We start from the raw sequence: 18061 nt of genomic DNA, 5'->3' as shown, positions 1-18061 counted from the left end.
TTCTTGCCTTTCGTAAGCTCCTTAAAATCCACCTCTGCCGTCAGGCATGGAGGAACTGAGATATTCTTTCCCCCTAGGCTTCTACAATTTATGTATGGTATGTTTGTATGTATGATTGGTTTTAAAATAAGGGTTTTTTAGTTGTTTTAGTATTGGATTGTCGCATGTTGTTTTTACCACTGTGGTTAGCCGCCCCGAGTCTACGGAGAGGGGCAGCACACAAATCCAATAAATAAATAAATAAACAAATAAACATCACTGCCCTAAGCAATGTAGGGCTTTATAGGTTAATTGGTTTTTTCCACACTGGAGCTTCAGGTATAAGCTTCAAAATACTAAAATCCTTAAATGGCTGAAGTACATTAAATCACACCAACCCTAAATATTCTCTGCTATATGTAGCTGGTGGTATCAAAATACTTAAGCCGTCCTTCCAAATTCCTATTATTTTTTCTTCTAAGACTGTATTTTTAGTGCAGACAATTGGAAACTTGATCCTAAGTAGGACCAGACTTGGTTTTTTTTCTAATGAGCCTCTTGCATTAGCCTGTGCTGTGAGAAGAGAGCAGTTTGTTATACATACCGACTTAAATTGGATTCCTACATAGCCGAGAGAGCATTGATGTTATAAGGTGCTTGTACAGAGGTTAGAGGGTATCGGGTTAGACCAATGGTTCAGATATCCACAAGGTAGCAAGGTTACCGGTAGAATTCAGGTGTTTTGTATTTGATTTGCAAATGATTGCAAACATGGGGGTGGAAGAACAATGCGTTGTAATATTTTGAGAAATAATTATCCTGTGTTTTACATATATAAGCAGAAAATAATTCGAAAGATGAAATAGTATGCATTCTTCTTTTTTTCCAAAACTTTTTTTTCACTTTGCTTGATTTAATTTTTTGTTTGTTTGTTTGTTTCTAAGTTAGTTTGTTTGTTTATTTATTAGATTTGTATGCCACCCCTCTCCGTAGACTCGGGGCGGCTCACAACACAATAAAACAGTTCATAACAAATATAATAATTTACCATTTAAAATATTTTTAAAAACCCATTATTAAGCAGACATACCTACAAACATACCATACATAAATTGTATAGGCCCGGGGGAGATATCTCAGTTCCCCCATGCCTGACGACAAAGGTGGGTTTTGAGGAGTTTACGAAAGACAAGGAAGGTGGGGGCAGTTCTAATCTCTGGGGAGAGCTGGTTCCAGAGAGTCGAGGCCGCCACAGAGAAGGCTCCTCCCCTGGGGCCCGCCAAACGACATTGTTTAGTTGACGGGACCCGGAGAAGGCCCACTCTGTGGGACCTAATTGGTCGTTGGGATTCGTGCGGCAGAAGGCAGTCTCGGAGATATTCTGGTCCGATGCCACGAAGGGCTTTATAGGTCATAATCAACACTTTGAATTGTGACTGGAAATTGATCGGCAACCAATGCAGACTTTTTGGTTTGGAGGAAGTAAACAAAAAATATATTCAATCCTTATGGTGAATGCATCAGAGTGTAGCGAAATTACATGTGGTAGTCTGTAGACTTCTGTGTAGAATTCAATGATTCATTCACAATTTGAAATACTGTAAATAATAATTGTTTTTTTCCACACTGGAGCTTTATTCCTCTTCAGGTATAAGCTTCAAAATATTAAAATTCTTAAATGGCTGGGGGGGGAAATCACATGTATCTTGAGTAGAACACGAAAGTTCTACCTTGATCAAGAACCTTTTTTAAAAAAAAATAAACTGTTTCATTTTAATTTATGAAAACATAAGCATTCTGTTCCAAGGAGAAACTTGTATTTATTCCACTCCTGGATAACATATAGTCTACTTCTAATATGTCTTACATCACTTTTGGGTTTTCAGGACCTTGCATTCCAAAATTGGTTTACGTTTAGCTGTCGTGACTTTTTCAGACTTTATTTTCTTCTTTTTTAAATATACTTTATTAATTTATTAAGTGTGGGGAAGGGGAAGGGGAATACAAAAAGGATACGAGGGGTGCAAAACAAGAGATCTTTTTACATAATAACATATATAAATTGTTGTATGTTCATTTCAAGCATTTATCTATAGATATTTACATTGTATTCAATATTCATAATTACTTATTCTCATATCTATAAAATATGTTCATTTAAGGATAAAGTAGTGGTTTGATATATGTGTTAAGAGATAGAAGATATAGTAGAAGTTTTAGATGGGGTAAGGGAGGTGGGGTAGTACCTGCTAGATAGCAGGCGTATATATTTTGACAACTTAGTTTTGGTTATAATTATTAAGTTTGTGTATTAAAGACTTTATCTTTTAAGGGACAAAATTATCCATTAAAAGCTTACTTTGGATGATATCAAGACAAATGCTTGTTAATGGAGTTAAATGTAACCACTAATACATTAAGGGGCGAGCATAAGTGCAGTAGTGTGCCTTCTGTCCCCTGTCCAATTGTCTCTCCTATATTTTATATATCTTTTCTCCCATCCATATATCCTTCCTCTACTCTTCATTGATGTATTCTATTCTCATATCTCTTCTTCTATCCCATCCCTGATATTTACTACTACACGTTTTTATTCTCTTTAACTTTCAATTTGTATTGGACTAAATAAATGAATGAATGAATGAATGAATGAATGAATGAATGAATGAATGAATGAATGAATGAATAAATAAATACCTCGATATATAAAAAAACAATTCCAGTAGAACTTTATTCTTTCTTTAACAATAAATGTTTCTTTCTGACTGTTGAAAGAAGATAGAAGGTAGGTGTTTGACTGTGTTTTGTTAAACGTGGAGTTTAAATTTAATGTTCATTTTTGTTTGAAACAGAGGGCCTTTCCTCGTAGCATTGGGAAAATCCTGGCACCCCGAAGAATTCAATTGTGCTCACTGCAAAACCTCCATGGCTTATATCGGTTTTGTGGAAGAGAAAGGAGCATTTTACTGCGAGGGTTGCTATGAGAAGTTCTTTGCCCCAGAATGTGCGCGATGCCAGAGGAAGATACTTGGAGTAAGTAAGATGTCCATTTGTAGTTAACATTATGGAGTAGATAACTCGCATACTTAAATCATCTGTTTCTGTAAATAGTACTTATTGATGTAAGAGCAAAAAAAATAATTTCTTAATCTCAGTTCCAAAATTAAAATTAATCTTTAGAGTTTGTGCATTGCCTCTATCTAGTTTTTCTACTCCAGAATATCCTATTTCAGTTATGGTGACCCTATGGCAAGACAAATTTCCCATGGTGTTAAGAACTAAAGTTTCTATTCTGGCCCCTTGGAACATATTTTTACAATCCGACCCATCAAGTATTTACAGTGGGAGTGTCCCTCTGACCTTCCTGCCAATCAGCTTAAAGTTCTGTCGCGAGAATTGGCACTAGACTTATGGTTGGGGGTTACCACAACATGAGGAACTGTATTAAGGGGTCACAGTGTTAGAAAGGTTGAGAACCACTGTTCTAAAACATCACTCCTGAATTTTGTGCTATTGAAAGGACAAGGACTTATCCAGATCCTTCTACTGTATTTACAATTCTTAACTTCTCTTTGAACGATAGCTGTAGATAACTTCAATGCTCAAGACATGCATTTACCAAAGCATTTACTTTGAATGGGTCCAAAGAGGGGCTACCAGAATGGTGGAAGGTCTTCAGCATAAAACATATCAGGAAAGACTTCATGAACTCAATCTGTATAGTCTGGAGGACAGAAGGAAAAGGGGGGACATGATCGAAACATTTAAATATATTAAAGGGTTAAATAAGGTTCAGGAGGGAAGTGTTTTTAATAGGAAAGTGAACACAAGAACAAGGGGACACAATCTGAAGTTAGTTGGGGGAAAGATCAAAAGCAACATGAAAAAATATTATTTTACTGAAAGAGTCGTAGATGCTTGGAACAAACTTCCAGCAGACGTGGTTGGTAAATCCACAGTAACTGAATTTAAACATGCCTGGGATAAACATAGATCCATCCTAAGATAAAATACAGGAAATAGTATAAGGGCAGACTAGATGGACCATGAGGTCTTTTTCTGCCGTCAGACTTCTATGTTTCTATGCTATTCCAAAAATATACAGAAAAATGTAAGCTATCTGATTCAAATACTCAAGTACTCACCCATAAATCCTGTTTTGTTTTCTACTCTAGGAAGTAATAAATGCTTTGAAACAAGCCTGGCACGTCTCCTGCTTTGTGTGTGTGGCCTGTCACAAACCCATTCGCAACAATATTTTCCACTTGGAAGACGGTGATCCTTACTGTGAGACAGGTGAGTGTTACTTGTAGCAACCCAAATAAAGAGGATGAGAAGATATTAAAAAAAATACTGGCCTATTCTTTCCTTGCTGATGGGAATCTACGAGTTCAGCTGATAATGTTTCTGTTTTTAAAATAACGTAAGACCTTCCACCATTTTTGTAGCCTGTCTTTGGACCCATTCAATTTTATGGATATCAAAAATAATTGGAAGTATTCATCCCATGAGTTTTGATGGGAAGGTTCCTCCTCAGCTGGAATTTTAGGTGACATTCCAGAATCAAATATACAAATCCAGGGTCCGTGCTTGGAAATCATACATCTCTGATCAGGTTTTTTTCTTGCACAGATTATTTTAGGCTGCTGTTACCATGGTTAAAGTAACAAGAGGAAAATCTTAAGATTGTGTGTCTGGGATTGAGAAAGAAAGAAAACAGAAGCTCTTCAGTCTGACTACTGTTCTGTAGAAAGCTTGTAAACCTCTTAAAAATCTAAGCAGGAGCCAAGTTAAACAGATCTACATTTGTTTTCAGTATGATATTGTGAAATAGAGATGAAAGAGCTTGTCAGATTGGAAATAAATATATTTGAATAACGTGCTACATCAAAGATAGCATACAAATTTGGCAAGCTCCTTGAGTTGATAAAGTGGTTCTCATTCAACTTCAGGCATTGAGCCGATAGCTGGAGAAATAGGTGCAACTTCATTGTTTATATAAATCACCACCTATCTTAAATAAATTGTGCATGATTTTAATTTGGCCTCTTCACCTCTGCAATAAATAGGTTATTGCAGTACATGCCTGCGGTGTGTACAGTCTATAAAAAGAATTGTACAAAATTGTCAGATATCTTAGGAAAATCTTTGATAAAATACCGCTTTACATGTGATGCTTACATTATGTGATGTTATGCTTATATTATATCCATTACCATATGAATAAAAAGAGGAAGAGCCTTCTCTGTGGCGGCCCCCGCCCTCTGGAACCAACTCCCCCCAGAGATTAGAATTGCCCCCTCCCTCCTTGCCTTTTGAAAGCTGCTTAAAACCCACCTCTGCCGCCACGCATGTGGGAACTGAAATACACTTCCCCCTAGGTCTTTACAATTTTATGCATGGTATATCTGTATGTATGATTGGTTTTTGTATAATGGGTTTTTAACTGTTTTTAGTACACTGTATTGGGTTTTGTTATATACTGTTTCAATTGCTGTTGTTAGCCGCCCCGAGTCTGCGGAGAGGGGCGGCATACAAATCCAATAAATAAAATAAAATAAATAAAATATGAATGTTATTTCATTTATAGAATCAATTTGTTTGATGCAAAAAATTTATTTGGAAAATCACAGTGACCGTAATAATTCTCAAATAGCTCATTAGCTGTGATTTTTATGCATCTTACCAAATCAAAACAGACATTGGAGAAGAACAAAGAATTATCTGTATTTTCTTTGCTGCCTTCTGATGGTCATCACTAACTTTGTACCTTTAGGTTAATCAGATTGCCAAATAGCAAAACATTTAATCCTTCTACAAGGTTGTTAAGCTACAAAGAGAAAAAGTCATCAAGAATTTTGTCCACTGTTGTAGGCATGGAGCATTTATTCCCTTGTAGATTTTGCTGAAATTGCTGGTATTCTTTCAAGTGTCCACATTTTGTATTCTACAGATTATTATGCATTATTTGGTTCCATGTGCCATGGATGTGAGTTCCCTATTGAAGCTGGGGACAAGTTTCTGGAAGCCTTGGGGCATACTTGGCACGATACCTGTTTTGTGTGCTCAGTAAGTATAAAAAAACCATATCATGAATCACATATGGGAGAATGTGCAGGAGGCAGAGAGGAATGGAAAGATAAGAACAAGCCAAGCTGGCAATACAAAACATCTGGCAACTAGTCCAGAATTCTGTTCTCCACAGATTCTGAGAAAAGTCCATAATCATGTAACACTTTGCCTTAATCCAATATTTTGTAGCAAATTTTGCATTATTATTTAAATACCGTAAGTAATAACACTTTACCCTTAGATTATCCACGGTTGACCTATCCAGATTCCTAAGAGGTCAGTAAGGGGCGAGTACAAGTGCACTAGAGTGCCTTCCGTCCCCTGTCCTATTGCTCTCCTATATCTCCTATACCTTTCTTCTATTCCTATATCTCTTCTTCTATTCTTTCATTGATATGTTCTATTCCTATATCTTCTTTTCTATTCTTTCTTAGATATATTTTACTATGAGTATCTCCTCTATAACCTTCATCATGTATTTTACTATGTGTATATAGATATATTTATTTATTTATTTATTTTATTTATTAATCAGATTTGTATGCCTCCCCTCTCCGCAGACTCGGGGCGGCTCACAGCAATAATAATACAATGTAAACAAATCTAATATTTAAGTTAATTTAAAACCCCAATTTAGAAACCAATCAAACCAAATTTATGCATACCATGCATAAATTTTTATAAGCCTAGGGGGAGGGAAAGTATCAATTCCCCCATGCCTGACGACAGAGGTGGGTTTTAAGGAGCTTCCGAAAGGCTCGGAGGGTGGGGGCAACTCTGATATCTGGGAGGAGTTGGTTCCAAAGGGTTGGGGCCGCCACAGAGAAGGCTCTTCCCCTGGGTCCCGCCAAACGACATTGTTTAGTTGATACCCACTAAAACCCTCATTGTGTATTGGACAAAATAAATAAATAAATAAAGTAAAAAATAAATCTATTTAGTTCAGCAAGGCATATTGAGTTCTGCAAAGACCTTTGTTTTCTATGTGTATATAAAGTTTTAGAACCATTTAATTCATTAATAATCAGCCTTTAATTAATTTTTATGCTCTTTCAGGTATGCTGTGAGAGTTTGGAGGGCCAGACTTTCTTCTCCAAGAAGGATAAGCCTCTATGCAAGAAGCATGCTCACTCTGTGAACATCTGAAACATGAACGGTTACTCCAACAAATGGAAGGACAAGGAAAGAACACGGCTGGGTGTCGGTTTTCAAGATGTATTTATATAAACTTTAAATTTGTAGAAGCCAAAATATGGGAAGAAATGGGGTTTGTGCCTTCACGTAAAATAGAAAGGAGAATAAAAAAAGAATTAGCTTTGGTCTGAGAGCTTTTGGTTGTGTTTCAGTTGTGAAACTGAAGTTTTCAATCCAGAATTTATTTGGAGAGCACCAGATTGGAAATAGCTGACTTAAAAGTATATAATAAAAGATTGAAGCTAGACGTTTGTTGTTAATGAAAATAAATCTGAAAAAAGTGGACATTGCTGATTGTTTTTTTATAATCGTGTAATACTTTGCCTTAATCCAATATTTTGTAGCAAATTTTACATTATTATTTAAATACCGTAAGCAACAACACAAGTTCTGGGATATTGCAGAAAGTAAATCAGCAAATTTAGAATTTTGTAGGAAGGGACAAACATTTTATTCCATTGGTCAGTTCAGGTAGAATCCAGCTCTTTGTCAAAGAAACATTTATCAGTGAACTGAGAAGAGTGATCTTCATTCGATCTCTTCTGACTTCTGACATCTTTGCTGATCCAATTCTGCTTAGTGGCGTTTCCAAATCCCTTTGGAAGGCAGAATTCTTATGCTTGTATTCTGACCAATGAATTGTTAGGTACAGTGGAACCCCGACATAAGAGCTGCTCTACTTAAGAGCAACTCGAGATAAGAGCTGGGAGGGGAGAGATATTTTTGTTCTACTTACAAGCCCAAATTCGAGATACAAGCGCCAAGGAGCTGTCTCCTGAAGCCAAACGCTAACTTCCGCGTTCGGCTTCAGGAGACAGCTGCGAAGCGGCGCGCATGTTTTAAAAGGTTGCAGCCGGCCTGGGGGGCTCGGGGGGGTGCTTGCAGCTTTCTTTCTTGCTCTTTTTCTTTCTCTCTTTTACCTTCCCTTCCTCTATTTCTTCTTTTCTTTCTCCTTCCCACCTTCTTCCCTCCCTCCCTCCCTTCACTCATTCCTCTCTTACTCTCCCCTTTCATAAGTTTCCTTGCTTCCTTCCTCTGTTCCTGTCCCTTCCCCCTTTCTTTCTTTCTTTCTTTCTTTCTTTCTTTCTTTCTTTCTTTCTTTCTTTCTTTCTTGCTTTTTTGCTTTCTTTCTTGCTCTTTTTCTTTCTCTCTTTTACCTTCCCTTCCTCTATTTCTTCTTTTCTTTCTCCTTCCCACCTTCTTCCCTCCCTCCCTTCACTCATTCCTCTCTTACTCTCTCCTTTCATAAGTTTCCTTGCTTCCTTCCTCTGTTCCTGTCCCTTCCCTCTTTCCTTCCTTCCTTCCCACCCTCCGTCCATTCATTCACCCATTCCTCTCTTGATCGCTTAAAGCCGGTCCCTGGTGCAAAAAGGGTTGGGGACCTCTGTCCTACAGGATTGGGTGGCAGAGAAGTTGAACATATGTAAATTTAAAAGTTTAAGAAAGTTTACAAGTTAAGTGAAAGAAACTTCATTATTCATTTATATGTACATGTACATTTCTTCATTAAAAACATGTCTTTCTGCATAATTTAGACTAACTTTGTGAGTTTTTTGAGGGCTGGAACCAATTAAAATTATTTACATTAATTCCTATGGGGAAAAGTCGTTCGAGATAAGAGCTGCTCGACTTAAGAGCCCAGGTCCGGAACGAATTAAACTCGTATCTCGAGGTACCACTGTATTTAGATTTTCCAAAATAAAGCTGGGAAATATAACTCTTGGCACAAAAGAGAGCATTAATGCTTTTGAGAAAATTTGAAACAGTTATGTGTCCACATCGTTCCTTTAATTCCCAGGTGGCATACAATTTCCTTTTTTTAAAATTTAAGAAATAATGCCAAAAAAAATTAAAATCAACTTTACTCATCAAGTATTGCAATACTCACTGGGATGAAAAGTTCTGTAATTGTTCAGGAAGCATATGCACATTATCTTGAAATAATAGCAGATATCAAAAGAAGTCTAGGTAGTGCGCATAGATAGGATTGAGGTAAGCCAAGATTTACATAAAATAAGGCTTTACTTATCATTTACATTGTGTGCACGTAGCACTTATTTTGTTGTAATATACAGTAAAGGGTAGGGATTTTAATTGCAGCTTTCTTAGGTAGTGAGCTGTGGTAGCACAGTGGTTAGAGTACAGTACTCCAGGCTACTTCTGTTGACTGATGGCTAACAGACGTTTGGCAATTCGAGTCTCACTGGCTCAAGGTTGACTCAGCCTTCTATCCCAGTGTTTCCCAACCTTGGCAACTTGAAGATATTTGGACTTCAACTCCCAGAATTCCCCAGCCAGCAAATGCTGGCTGGGGAATTCTGGGAGTTGAAGTCCAGATATCTTCAAGTTGCCAAGGTTGGGAAACACTGTTCTATCCTTCTGAGGTTGGCAAAACAAGGACCCAGATTGATGGGGGCAATATGTTGATTCTGGAAACCGCTTAGGGTTGTAAAGCACTATGAAGCGATATATAAGTCTAAGTACTATTGTTATAGTAAGTACTGAAGATTCTTATTTTCTTTTATGGTTTTGTCATCAGGTGCTTTTATCATACGTATGTAAAATACATACTGAATTATTCTGAAATGCTTGTTTGCTTCCTGTACGTTTATTTTTGTATGTGTGTAAGTAAACTTACGAACCAACTTTTCATCCTGTAAATCTCAGCTCCCCTTTTGATAACAGTAGGAAAAAGAGAAAAAGAGAGAGAGAGAGAACTGATAGTGTAATATGTTCTTTAATACAAAGATTTAAAAGAATAAGCGGATAAATTCCCAAATGAGCAAAGAATTTAAATAAACTATAAGTGTTCCGATAAGGTGTGTCAAGGACCTTTAAGGAAGGTGGGGAAAGATCAAAATTTGCAAGATGGTGAGCTTAGTGTCATGACCCATGCCTCCCAAATTTTTGTGTGACCTTGACATTTTACACAAATGGAATGGATCTTGGGTCACATCGCTACCCCTGCCATTTACAGCTACTGACCTTGGAAATCCAAGGAGACATTGGCTACTACTACTTTTTTGGAAACTCTAAGCTTAAGAAATTAAAAATTACGATACCTGAGAACAAAATTGAAACATTAAAACAAAGAAAGGCATAATTTGAATACAATAACGTTTACTACTTGAAACCCTTTTATAGTCAAGTTGCCCTCCGTAATATGTTTTCAGAATGGCCATGGGACTCATAGTGGATGCTTTTTGTGTGTGCTATGGGTCAGTCAGAGCTGAACTATAATAATTTTGTATAATAAGCTAGTATTTCCATTTTGGAACCAATTTAGAATTCCCAGGTACTGTATTTACTAAAACAAAAAAGGAGGTTTATATTGAACTTTTTGTAAGTTGTGTCGCGATAACACCACAAAGTAAAAAGGGTGGTGGTATTACATCTTCAATATACTGTAGTGTTGTAAGTACAGTACGGGTTCGGGAGAACGCTGAGAAGCCCCCTGCTGTTTAAGAAGGTGACAGGCGGGCGGTGGCGCTTCTCGGCGGCCTCCCGAACCCGAAAAGTTTGGGTTCGGGTTCGGGAGAACGCCAAGAAGCCCCCCCGGCTGTTTTAAAAGGTGACAGCTGGGTGCCAGCGCCCAGCGGAGCGCCATTTTGCGATCTGCGGTGGGTTCGTAAGGCGAAAAAAGTTCGTAAGAAGAGGCAAAATTTTTCTGAACCCCGGGTTCGTATCTCGAAGTGTTCATATCACGAGGGGTTCGTATCACGAGGTACCACTGTATTCCAGCATTTTCATTTGAGAAGCATGAAAGAAATAGGCTGGGTCAGAGTTAGCCAAAATACTCTTATTATAATTAAAATGAATTTAAATTAATCATATTTAATTTATACTCTGTGCTTTTTATGGATCTGCTTCAACGAAGCCCATATACAACGAAGTTTATTCTCTACTCCTTAGCTTCTTTAGATTTATTTTTTTTCATTCATTAATAAATATGATTCATTCATATATAAATACCATATTTATGTATTGTAGGAGAAATATGGTTAGCAATAAGCATTTCACAGGGAGAATTACAATTTTTAGAATGTGACTTTGACTTTAGGGGCAAGTGTCCAGAATTTGAGAAGTTCTTTTGCTCTGCAATCAGGAAATGAATGACTGAGAATTCGGAGAATTGAAATTTTAGCCTGTGCCAGATTGAGCAAGATTTGAGCTAGCGGCTGTTATTAAAAATGGAAAATAGGACACAGGAGGAGAGTTGAATGGATAGTTTATGTACACTTTCCATATTTTATCAAACAGGATTGAAATTCACCTTATTTATGAAAGCCTAGATGAAAAACAAGCTATCACATATTGTAATCAATGAGTACATCATTCTTTGTAAATAGACTAATATCCCTCTGTTAGATAAAAATTAGAGATGGTTTGGTCTTCATATCCTTCTAATCAAGAGTTTTGGGTGATTTTCAAAAAGCAAGTTAAATAAAGTTGGACTTGGTTATTCTGTATTTTTTGTGAAGTTAGTTTTGTTTCAATCAATTTATATTCTAATGATCTTGATACCAGTTCTCATTTTATTGTATGGCTCTATTTTAAAACAAGTGGGGTTTTTTTTTCATCTTTGCCTAAACATATAACTGCTTCTGTTGTCATTTGTCTTATCAATTCAATTGTTGCAAAAAGCCTAGTCATTAACTTGACCTGATGTACACATCAATAAACATACCTGTGGAATTATATATTCAATGCTTTGTTTTAATGGCTCTTGAGTTTGATTCCATCACAGCAAAGAATCCATATACCTAAACTTGTAACAAGTTACAGGAAGTCCTTGTCTTACAGCAGTTCATCTAGCGACTACTCAAAATTATAACGGCGTTGAAAAAAGGGAGTTTTGGCCATTTTTCACACTTACGACCATTGCTGAATTCCCATAGTCATGTGATTTACATTCAGACCAGGGTAAGTTCCTGATGGTTCGGACTGGATCACCCGAACCAGTAGCAGCCCATTGGTGACATCACGATGGTGTCATGGATCAGGTTCGGTTGTTGCCGGCTTGTGGATGCCGCTGTCTCTTTTTTCTGAATTTTTTACTGTTTGGAAGTTTTTTCCTTTGCTGCCACTTGAAAAAGGACCTTCCTGTCCGCTCCCGGGTATATACTTATCTTTATTCCTTTGCCCAAAACACAGCTCACCACAGAGAAGGCCCTTCCCTTGGGTCCCGCCAAAGGACATTGTTTTGTCGATGGACCCCGGAGAAGGCCGACTCGGTGGGACCTAATCTGTCGCTGGGATTTGTGCAGCAGAAGGCGGTCTGAAGGTATTCTGGTCCGATGCCATGAAGGGCTTTATAGGTCATAACCAACACTTTGAATTGTGACCGGAAACTGATCAGCCGCCAGTGAAGGCTGCGGAGTGTTGATGTAACATGGACAAGGTTCCTAAGAGGTCAGTAAGAGGCGTGCATAAGTGCACTAGTGTACCTTCCGTCCCCTGTCCAATTGTTTCTCCTATATCTCCTATATCTTTTCTTACATTCATATATCTCTCCCTCTCTTCTTCATTGACATATTTTATTCTCATATCTCTCCTTCTATCCTTTCCTTGGTATATTTTACTACATGTTTATTCTCTTCAACCTTCATTTTGTATTGGACTAACTAACTCACTAACTAACTAACTATATATATATATATTTGTTTTCGTAGATTTTCACGGGTACAGGTATGATGGTCTTGGTATATTCGGGTTTCTTCCCGTGTAGGATTTTGAAATTTCTGGCGACGTTTCGACGAGGTCCCACCCATCATCTTCAAGCTGGTGTTTCTGTCCTTGTTCTAGGGCAAACGTTATATAAATTTATAATAAATATATAAATTTATTAAATTTGTATGTCGCCCCTCTCTAAAAACTTTATGTTTATGTCAAGCAGTGATGGCGAACCTATGGCACACCTGCCACAGGTAGCATGCAGAGCTATATTTGAGGGCAAATGAGACATTGCCCTATGTCAGTCCAGCATGCATGCGTGCCCTGGCCCGCTTATTTTCGGCTTTCTTTTCAGCCGTTTTTGTTCTTCCCGGGCTTCAGGAAAGCCGCCTGAACTCTGCAGATGGCGAAAAATGGCCCAACGAGTCTACTGGAAATCTGGAAATCCGGAGCTGTACAGGGGGGTTGTGCACATCTGTGGGGAAGAACACTGCATGATGGGTAGGGGCACACCGTGCACATTATTGCACATGCGCGCACCCTTTTGGCACCCGAAACAAAAAAGTGTCGCCATCACTGCTCTATAGTTACAGTAGTTTATTTTGTTAGTTTAGCTTCTCAAACAGACGTTATCTTTTCACTGTACTTTTAATACAGGAATAGGAAGCAAACTCGCAAGATAACCACTGACTCACACGGGAAAGCTATTTAGAGAGAACGTGTAAAGTCAATTAAACATTTACAGTTTTAGTTACGTGCCAACTGATATTCTACTCGTGGAACAAAGCTAAGCCAGCCGTTGGAATCGACCGAGAGAAGTGCCTGTTTATAGAAAGTGAATGTTGAGCTGTACTTACCGAACTCAATATCACTTAGAAAATAATAACTAGGATTGCAAAGCATTCAACTGGAACTTCATAAAGCCCAATGGCGCGAAGTATTGAAGTATTCAAGCAGCTGTTCTCTTTGGAAGGTCAGCTCAGCTGCTTTGAAGATGCTTCCTGTTATCTGTACGCAGGCACTAGCAAAAAGTCTTCACAGTCCACTGTGAGTCCAGCACAGAGAGTGGTTTGTGCTTTTGTTCATGTGCACACAGTGAAGGAAAAGTTTAAAAACAGCTGAGCTATCCCTTCTGGAAGTTCTAGCTCCTTTGGCATGCTTGAGAAAGGCTTTCATTCGAAACGCTTTAATATTTAATAATAATGATATCCTTGACAGCTGGGGTTTTTTTTTTCAAATACTGTATTTGACAGTGATGAAACTGGTCTACTGCAATATATTTACCTGCAGCTGTTTTTAATACAGTTACCTGGAAAGTCAGGACATTTAGATTGGCTTCACAGTGACAATTGCTTGCTGCAACTCAGATTCTTCTTTTAACTAAGTAGTATCTCCCTCTCTCTCACACACACAAAACCCACAAAAACCTCTCCCACAAAAACAGAGAACTTTGTTTTCACATGTGGAAAGTGCAGCATAGTTATTACATATTCAAAAAATGGGAACAGCTCAACACGACCTACAACAGGAATGGTTGGTGAAAACGACAAAACCTGGCTAAATTAATCTCTTCGATTAAAGAAGAAATAAGAGTTTTTATGGTCAATTTAAAATCCCTTTGCATGAAATAGAAAAACTGCACTCAAAGGTTGTGATTTTTGATCATGAGGGGGAAAATTGGATAATAAAAAATAGGGATTTTTTTGTAACTCTGGAGTGAGAATTTTGTAAATGTAAATAAAGGAAATCAGAACTTCTATTTTTTTTTCTTTTCAGTTCTTTCTATTGTTTTGCTTTTTTTCTTAACTGCTTTTATTTATTCATTCATTCATTCAATTTCTATGTTTTAATTCAATTTCAATTTCTATTGTACTTTATTAGTCTGTGTTATATTTTAGATGTTTTGTAAACAAACTGAATACAAAATATTGTGAACAAAGATAATTTTGCTTAACATCCTGGTCATTGGAATGGAACTCAGTCACTAAATGCAACCAGATTTAGAATGTGTAGTGGAATGAAGGATACAAATAAAAGTTAGCACAATAGAAAACCATTCTGGTATAACAAAGCATCATAGGTTTTATCCCAGCCTCCTTGAACAAATAAGGCTCTTGAAAATGTAAGGGACTCCTGAATAAAACAAAAAGATGTTGGGGTTAAGATACAAACCTTCCCACCACCTAGGACCATGGTGTTATTTCATCTTGTTTGAAAGAACCGTTAAGAAACATCAATATGGTCTTAAAATAAATGTGAACTTTTTTTTTTCAGGGCACCTTATAAAAACATAGCTTTGTAATGGAGCATATCTGAAAAACACAAGGCTGCTTTTATAGAACCTCATTCATTTCCAATTTATCTGCCTGCAAAAATGGAAAGCTCGCATTGTTTTGGATGGTGATTTAAAGCCTCTGGGAGCTTGCAGACCCTGGAAACATGCTTCCCTAATTAGAGTAATAACCATAAACAAGTTGGCATATATATATGTAAAACGTATATTGTGGATGAAAAAATAACATATGCTTTCCAGCAGTGATGGTTTTAATATCTGAGCTGAGATGATAATAACTGAACAGGGTTTTCTATCATATGCAGCCTGAAATATTCCATAAAAGCACTTTAAAATATAAGGAATGTATCATTGTAGATTTTTTTTCTCAAGAACATAACATTTTAAATACTTTTTCATGTAAATATATATATATAGGTGTAAAATACTCATGGAATAAATGATATAAATAATCATTTCGTAATAACTGTACTTACCAAAATGCATGTAAAATGGAACTGCTTAATAATGACAGCTTATTTAAAGTATATTGCAATGTTTCGTATTAATTTTCATTGCCAAATTAATAATAATAATAATAATAATAATAATAATAATAATAATAATAATAATAATAATTTATTAGATTTGTACGCTGCTCCTCTCCGAAGACTTGGGCTGGTTCACAACAATAGTAAACAATATATAACAAATCCAATAATTAAAAACTTTGTCTAAAACCCTTATCATTAAAATAATCACACAACCCAATCATACCATACATTAGCAAGGGGATATATCAGTAACCCCATGCCTGGCGACATAGGTGGGTTTTCAGAGACTTGCGAAAGGCGAGGAGGGTGGGGGAAGTTCTAATCTCTAGGGGGAGTTGATTCCAGAGGGCCGGGGCCGCCACAGAGAAGGCTCTTCCCCTGGGTCTCCCCAGACAACATTGTTTAGTCGACGGGACCCGGAGAAGGCCACTGGGATTCATGCAGCAGAAGACGTTCCCGAAGGTATTCTGGTTCAATGCCATGTAGGGCTTTATAACCAACACTTTGAATTGTGACCAGAAACTAATAGGTAATCAATTCAGGCCACGGAGTGTTGACAAGATATGGGCATAGCTAGGCAAGCCCATGATTGCTCTCACGGCCACATAAAATGGGGCAAATGCCTCACTTAGCAACAAAAAGTTTAGGCTCAATTGTACACTGAGAACTAACTCTACATAGAGGTACAATATATGCACATATATACACTATTAAGATGTAACATGTTAATAGTTCATTTCCCGGTTCATATTAGCAATTTTAATCTTCTTTTTTTTAATTTTGAAAGTTAACTGCATTAATTGCAACTGAGAATTTAGAATGGCTTTAATAAAGGTTTCCTACATAAGTATGATGACAGAGTTTGAGTTATATTGCTCCAGAATTCTATTCTTGATGTCAAATTACTGTAAAGTCCCGAAGCCCTGCAAAACTCCTTTTAAGTTTCTCCTGAATGGGAAAGAAAAGGACCTATCTCCATTTTAGATTTTTCTAATGTTTGTCAATGCAAAAAAGACTTTTAGAGCACACAGGAAATTTATTAAGTGCAGTGAATGTTATCTTCCACCATCTCAATGACTGTAATTTTTCATTTTGTTTTATTCACCATTTCTGCCCATTGCTACATGCCGAATATAAGCCTGTCAATAAACTTCCAAACCAATGCAGCTGCTGTGGAAGATTAAATAATCCAAAAAGTTAGTTGTCATGGTTCACTGTATTAAACAATCCCCACTGTGTGTTTATGGTATGGAGATGATGTGCTTCCTCTGGTGGTACTTCACTGTTAACATTTGGTAGATTACTTTTCCAGCATCTCCCAAGGAATCAATGTTCCAGGATCTCTTAAACTCTAATCTCTGTCTGCCGTGTCATTTGACAAGAGACCGGAACTCCTTTGGAAATTGTTCTCCATCTGGAATAGTTCTCAGCTATAAAATGGAAGGCAGCCAAGGTATTCAGCTGCATTCTCTCTATCTCTGCCCCCCATGGTGGTGTTAACCTCTTCCGGTGGGCACTTGGCTTTTGACAGCGGCTGAATTAAACCTCAAGGAAAAACACATTTACATCTAACTTGGAAAAATTCACTAGACTCATATTTCATGCCCTGCATAGTGCAATTCCAAGAGGGAGGAAGATAATAGCCATTAAGAAGAGCCCATGTCGCTGAGAATGAACTCTTGAGTAATTGTTTTCAGAATAAATATTTCAAAAGCAGCAGACAAATACTTTGTTTTGGGAAGAATGGCTGATTGGGGAGTTAATCTTTAATATTTCTGGACCATTGTGTTTTGAGCTAATTGAGGGGGGGAAATAACAAAGATTTATGCAGAATATATAAATTGAACGCATTTATTTTGAAATAAATATTTGTAGGCTACATATCCCCACTTTAAGCAACATTTTCTTACAAAATAACCTATCCTGTTAATCAAATTTAATTTTTTTTAAATTTTACTGGTACATTTTATTTACATGTAAAATATTGTTGCTGGCTTGATCAGAAGAGAAAGCCATGGTTCCTTGTTCTGAAAGTCTCTTCAACCCTCCCGCCCCTTCCCCCAGTGCTTCCTGTAGAGAAGGAGCTGTGATTGGTACAGCCTGCTGCCAATCAGATAGCTCTCTCAGTGCCTCCTTTTTGTGTAGAGAAGGAGCTGTGATTGGTTCAGCCTGCTGCCAATCAGGCAGCTGAGGGGTAGCAAGAGCAGGGAAAAAAACCCTTGTGTTGTCAGCCATGAGGTATCTTTCCTCCCTGACTTTCACCTCAGAACCGTGGAGCTTTGGGACAGTTTTCAGGTCAGTGAAAGTCAGTGACTCT

At 37.4% G+C, this 18061-nt stretch overlaps 1 protein-coding gene across 3 annotated transcripts in view; it reads left to right on the top strand.

Annotated features, from left to right (window-relative positions):
- Window positions 1-11945, top strand: part of PDLIM5 (PDZ and LIM domain 5) — a 172486-nt gene extending 160541 nt beyond the window's left edge. For 2 of the 3 annotated variants that reach the window (XM_070758001.1, XM_070758003.1), the window contains 4 exons: window positions 2832-3012; window positions 4155-4275; window positions 5933-6048; window positions 7108-8775. In XM_070758001.1, the coding sequence (XP_070614102.1) occupies window positions 2832-3012; window positions 4155-4275; window positions 5933-6048; window positions 7108-7197 (508 nt within the window). In that variant the 3' untranslated portion in view covers window positions 7198-8775. Of the gene's footprint in view, window positions 1-2831; window positions 3013-4154; window positions 4276-5932; window positions 6049-7107; window positions 9459-9600 lie in introns of those variants that run through there. The other variant, XM_070758000.1, reaches the window with a different exon arrangement.
- Window positions 11946-18061: the final 6116 nt, after the last annotated feature.

This window comes from Erythrolamprus reginae, chromosome 7 (assembly GCF_031021105.1).
Source record: "Erythrolamprus reginae isolate rEryReg1 chromosome 7, rEryReg1.hap1, whole genome shotgun sequence".
Lineage (NCBI taxonomy): Eukaryota > Metazoa > Chordata > Lepidosauria > Squamata > Dipsadidae > Erythrolamprus > Erythrolamprus reginae.
This window is presented reverse-complemented; position numbering and strand designations above follow the sequence as displayed.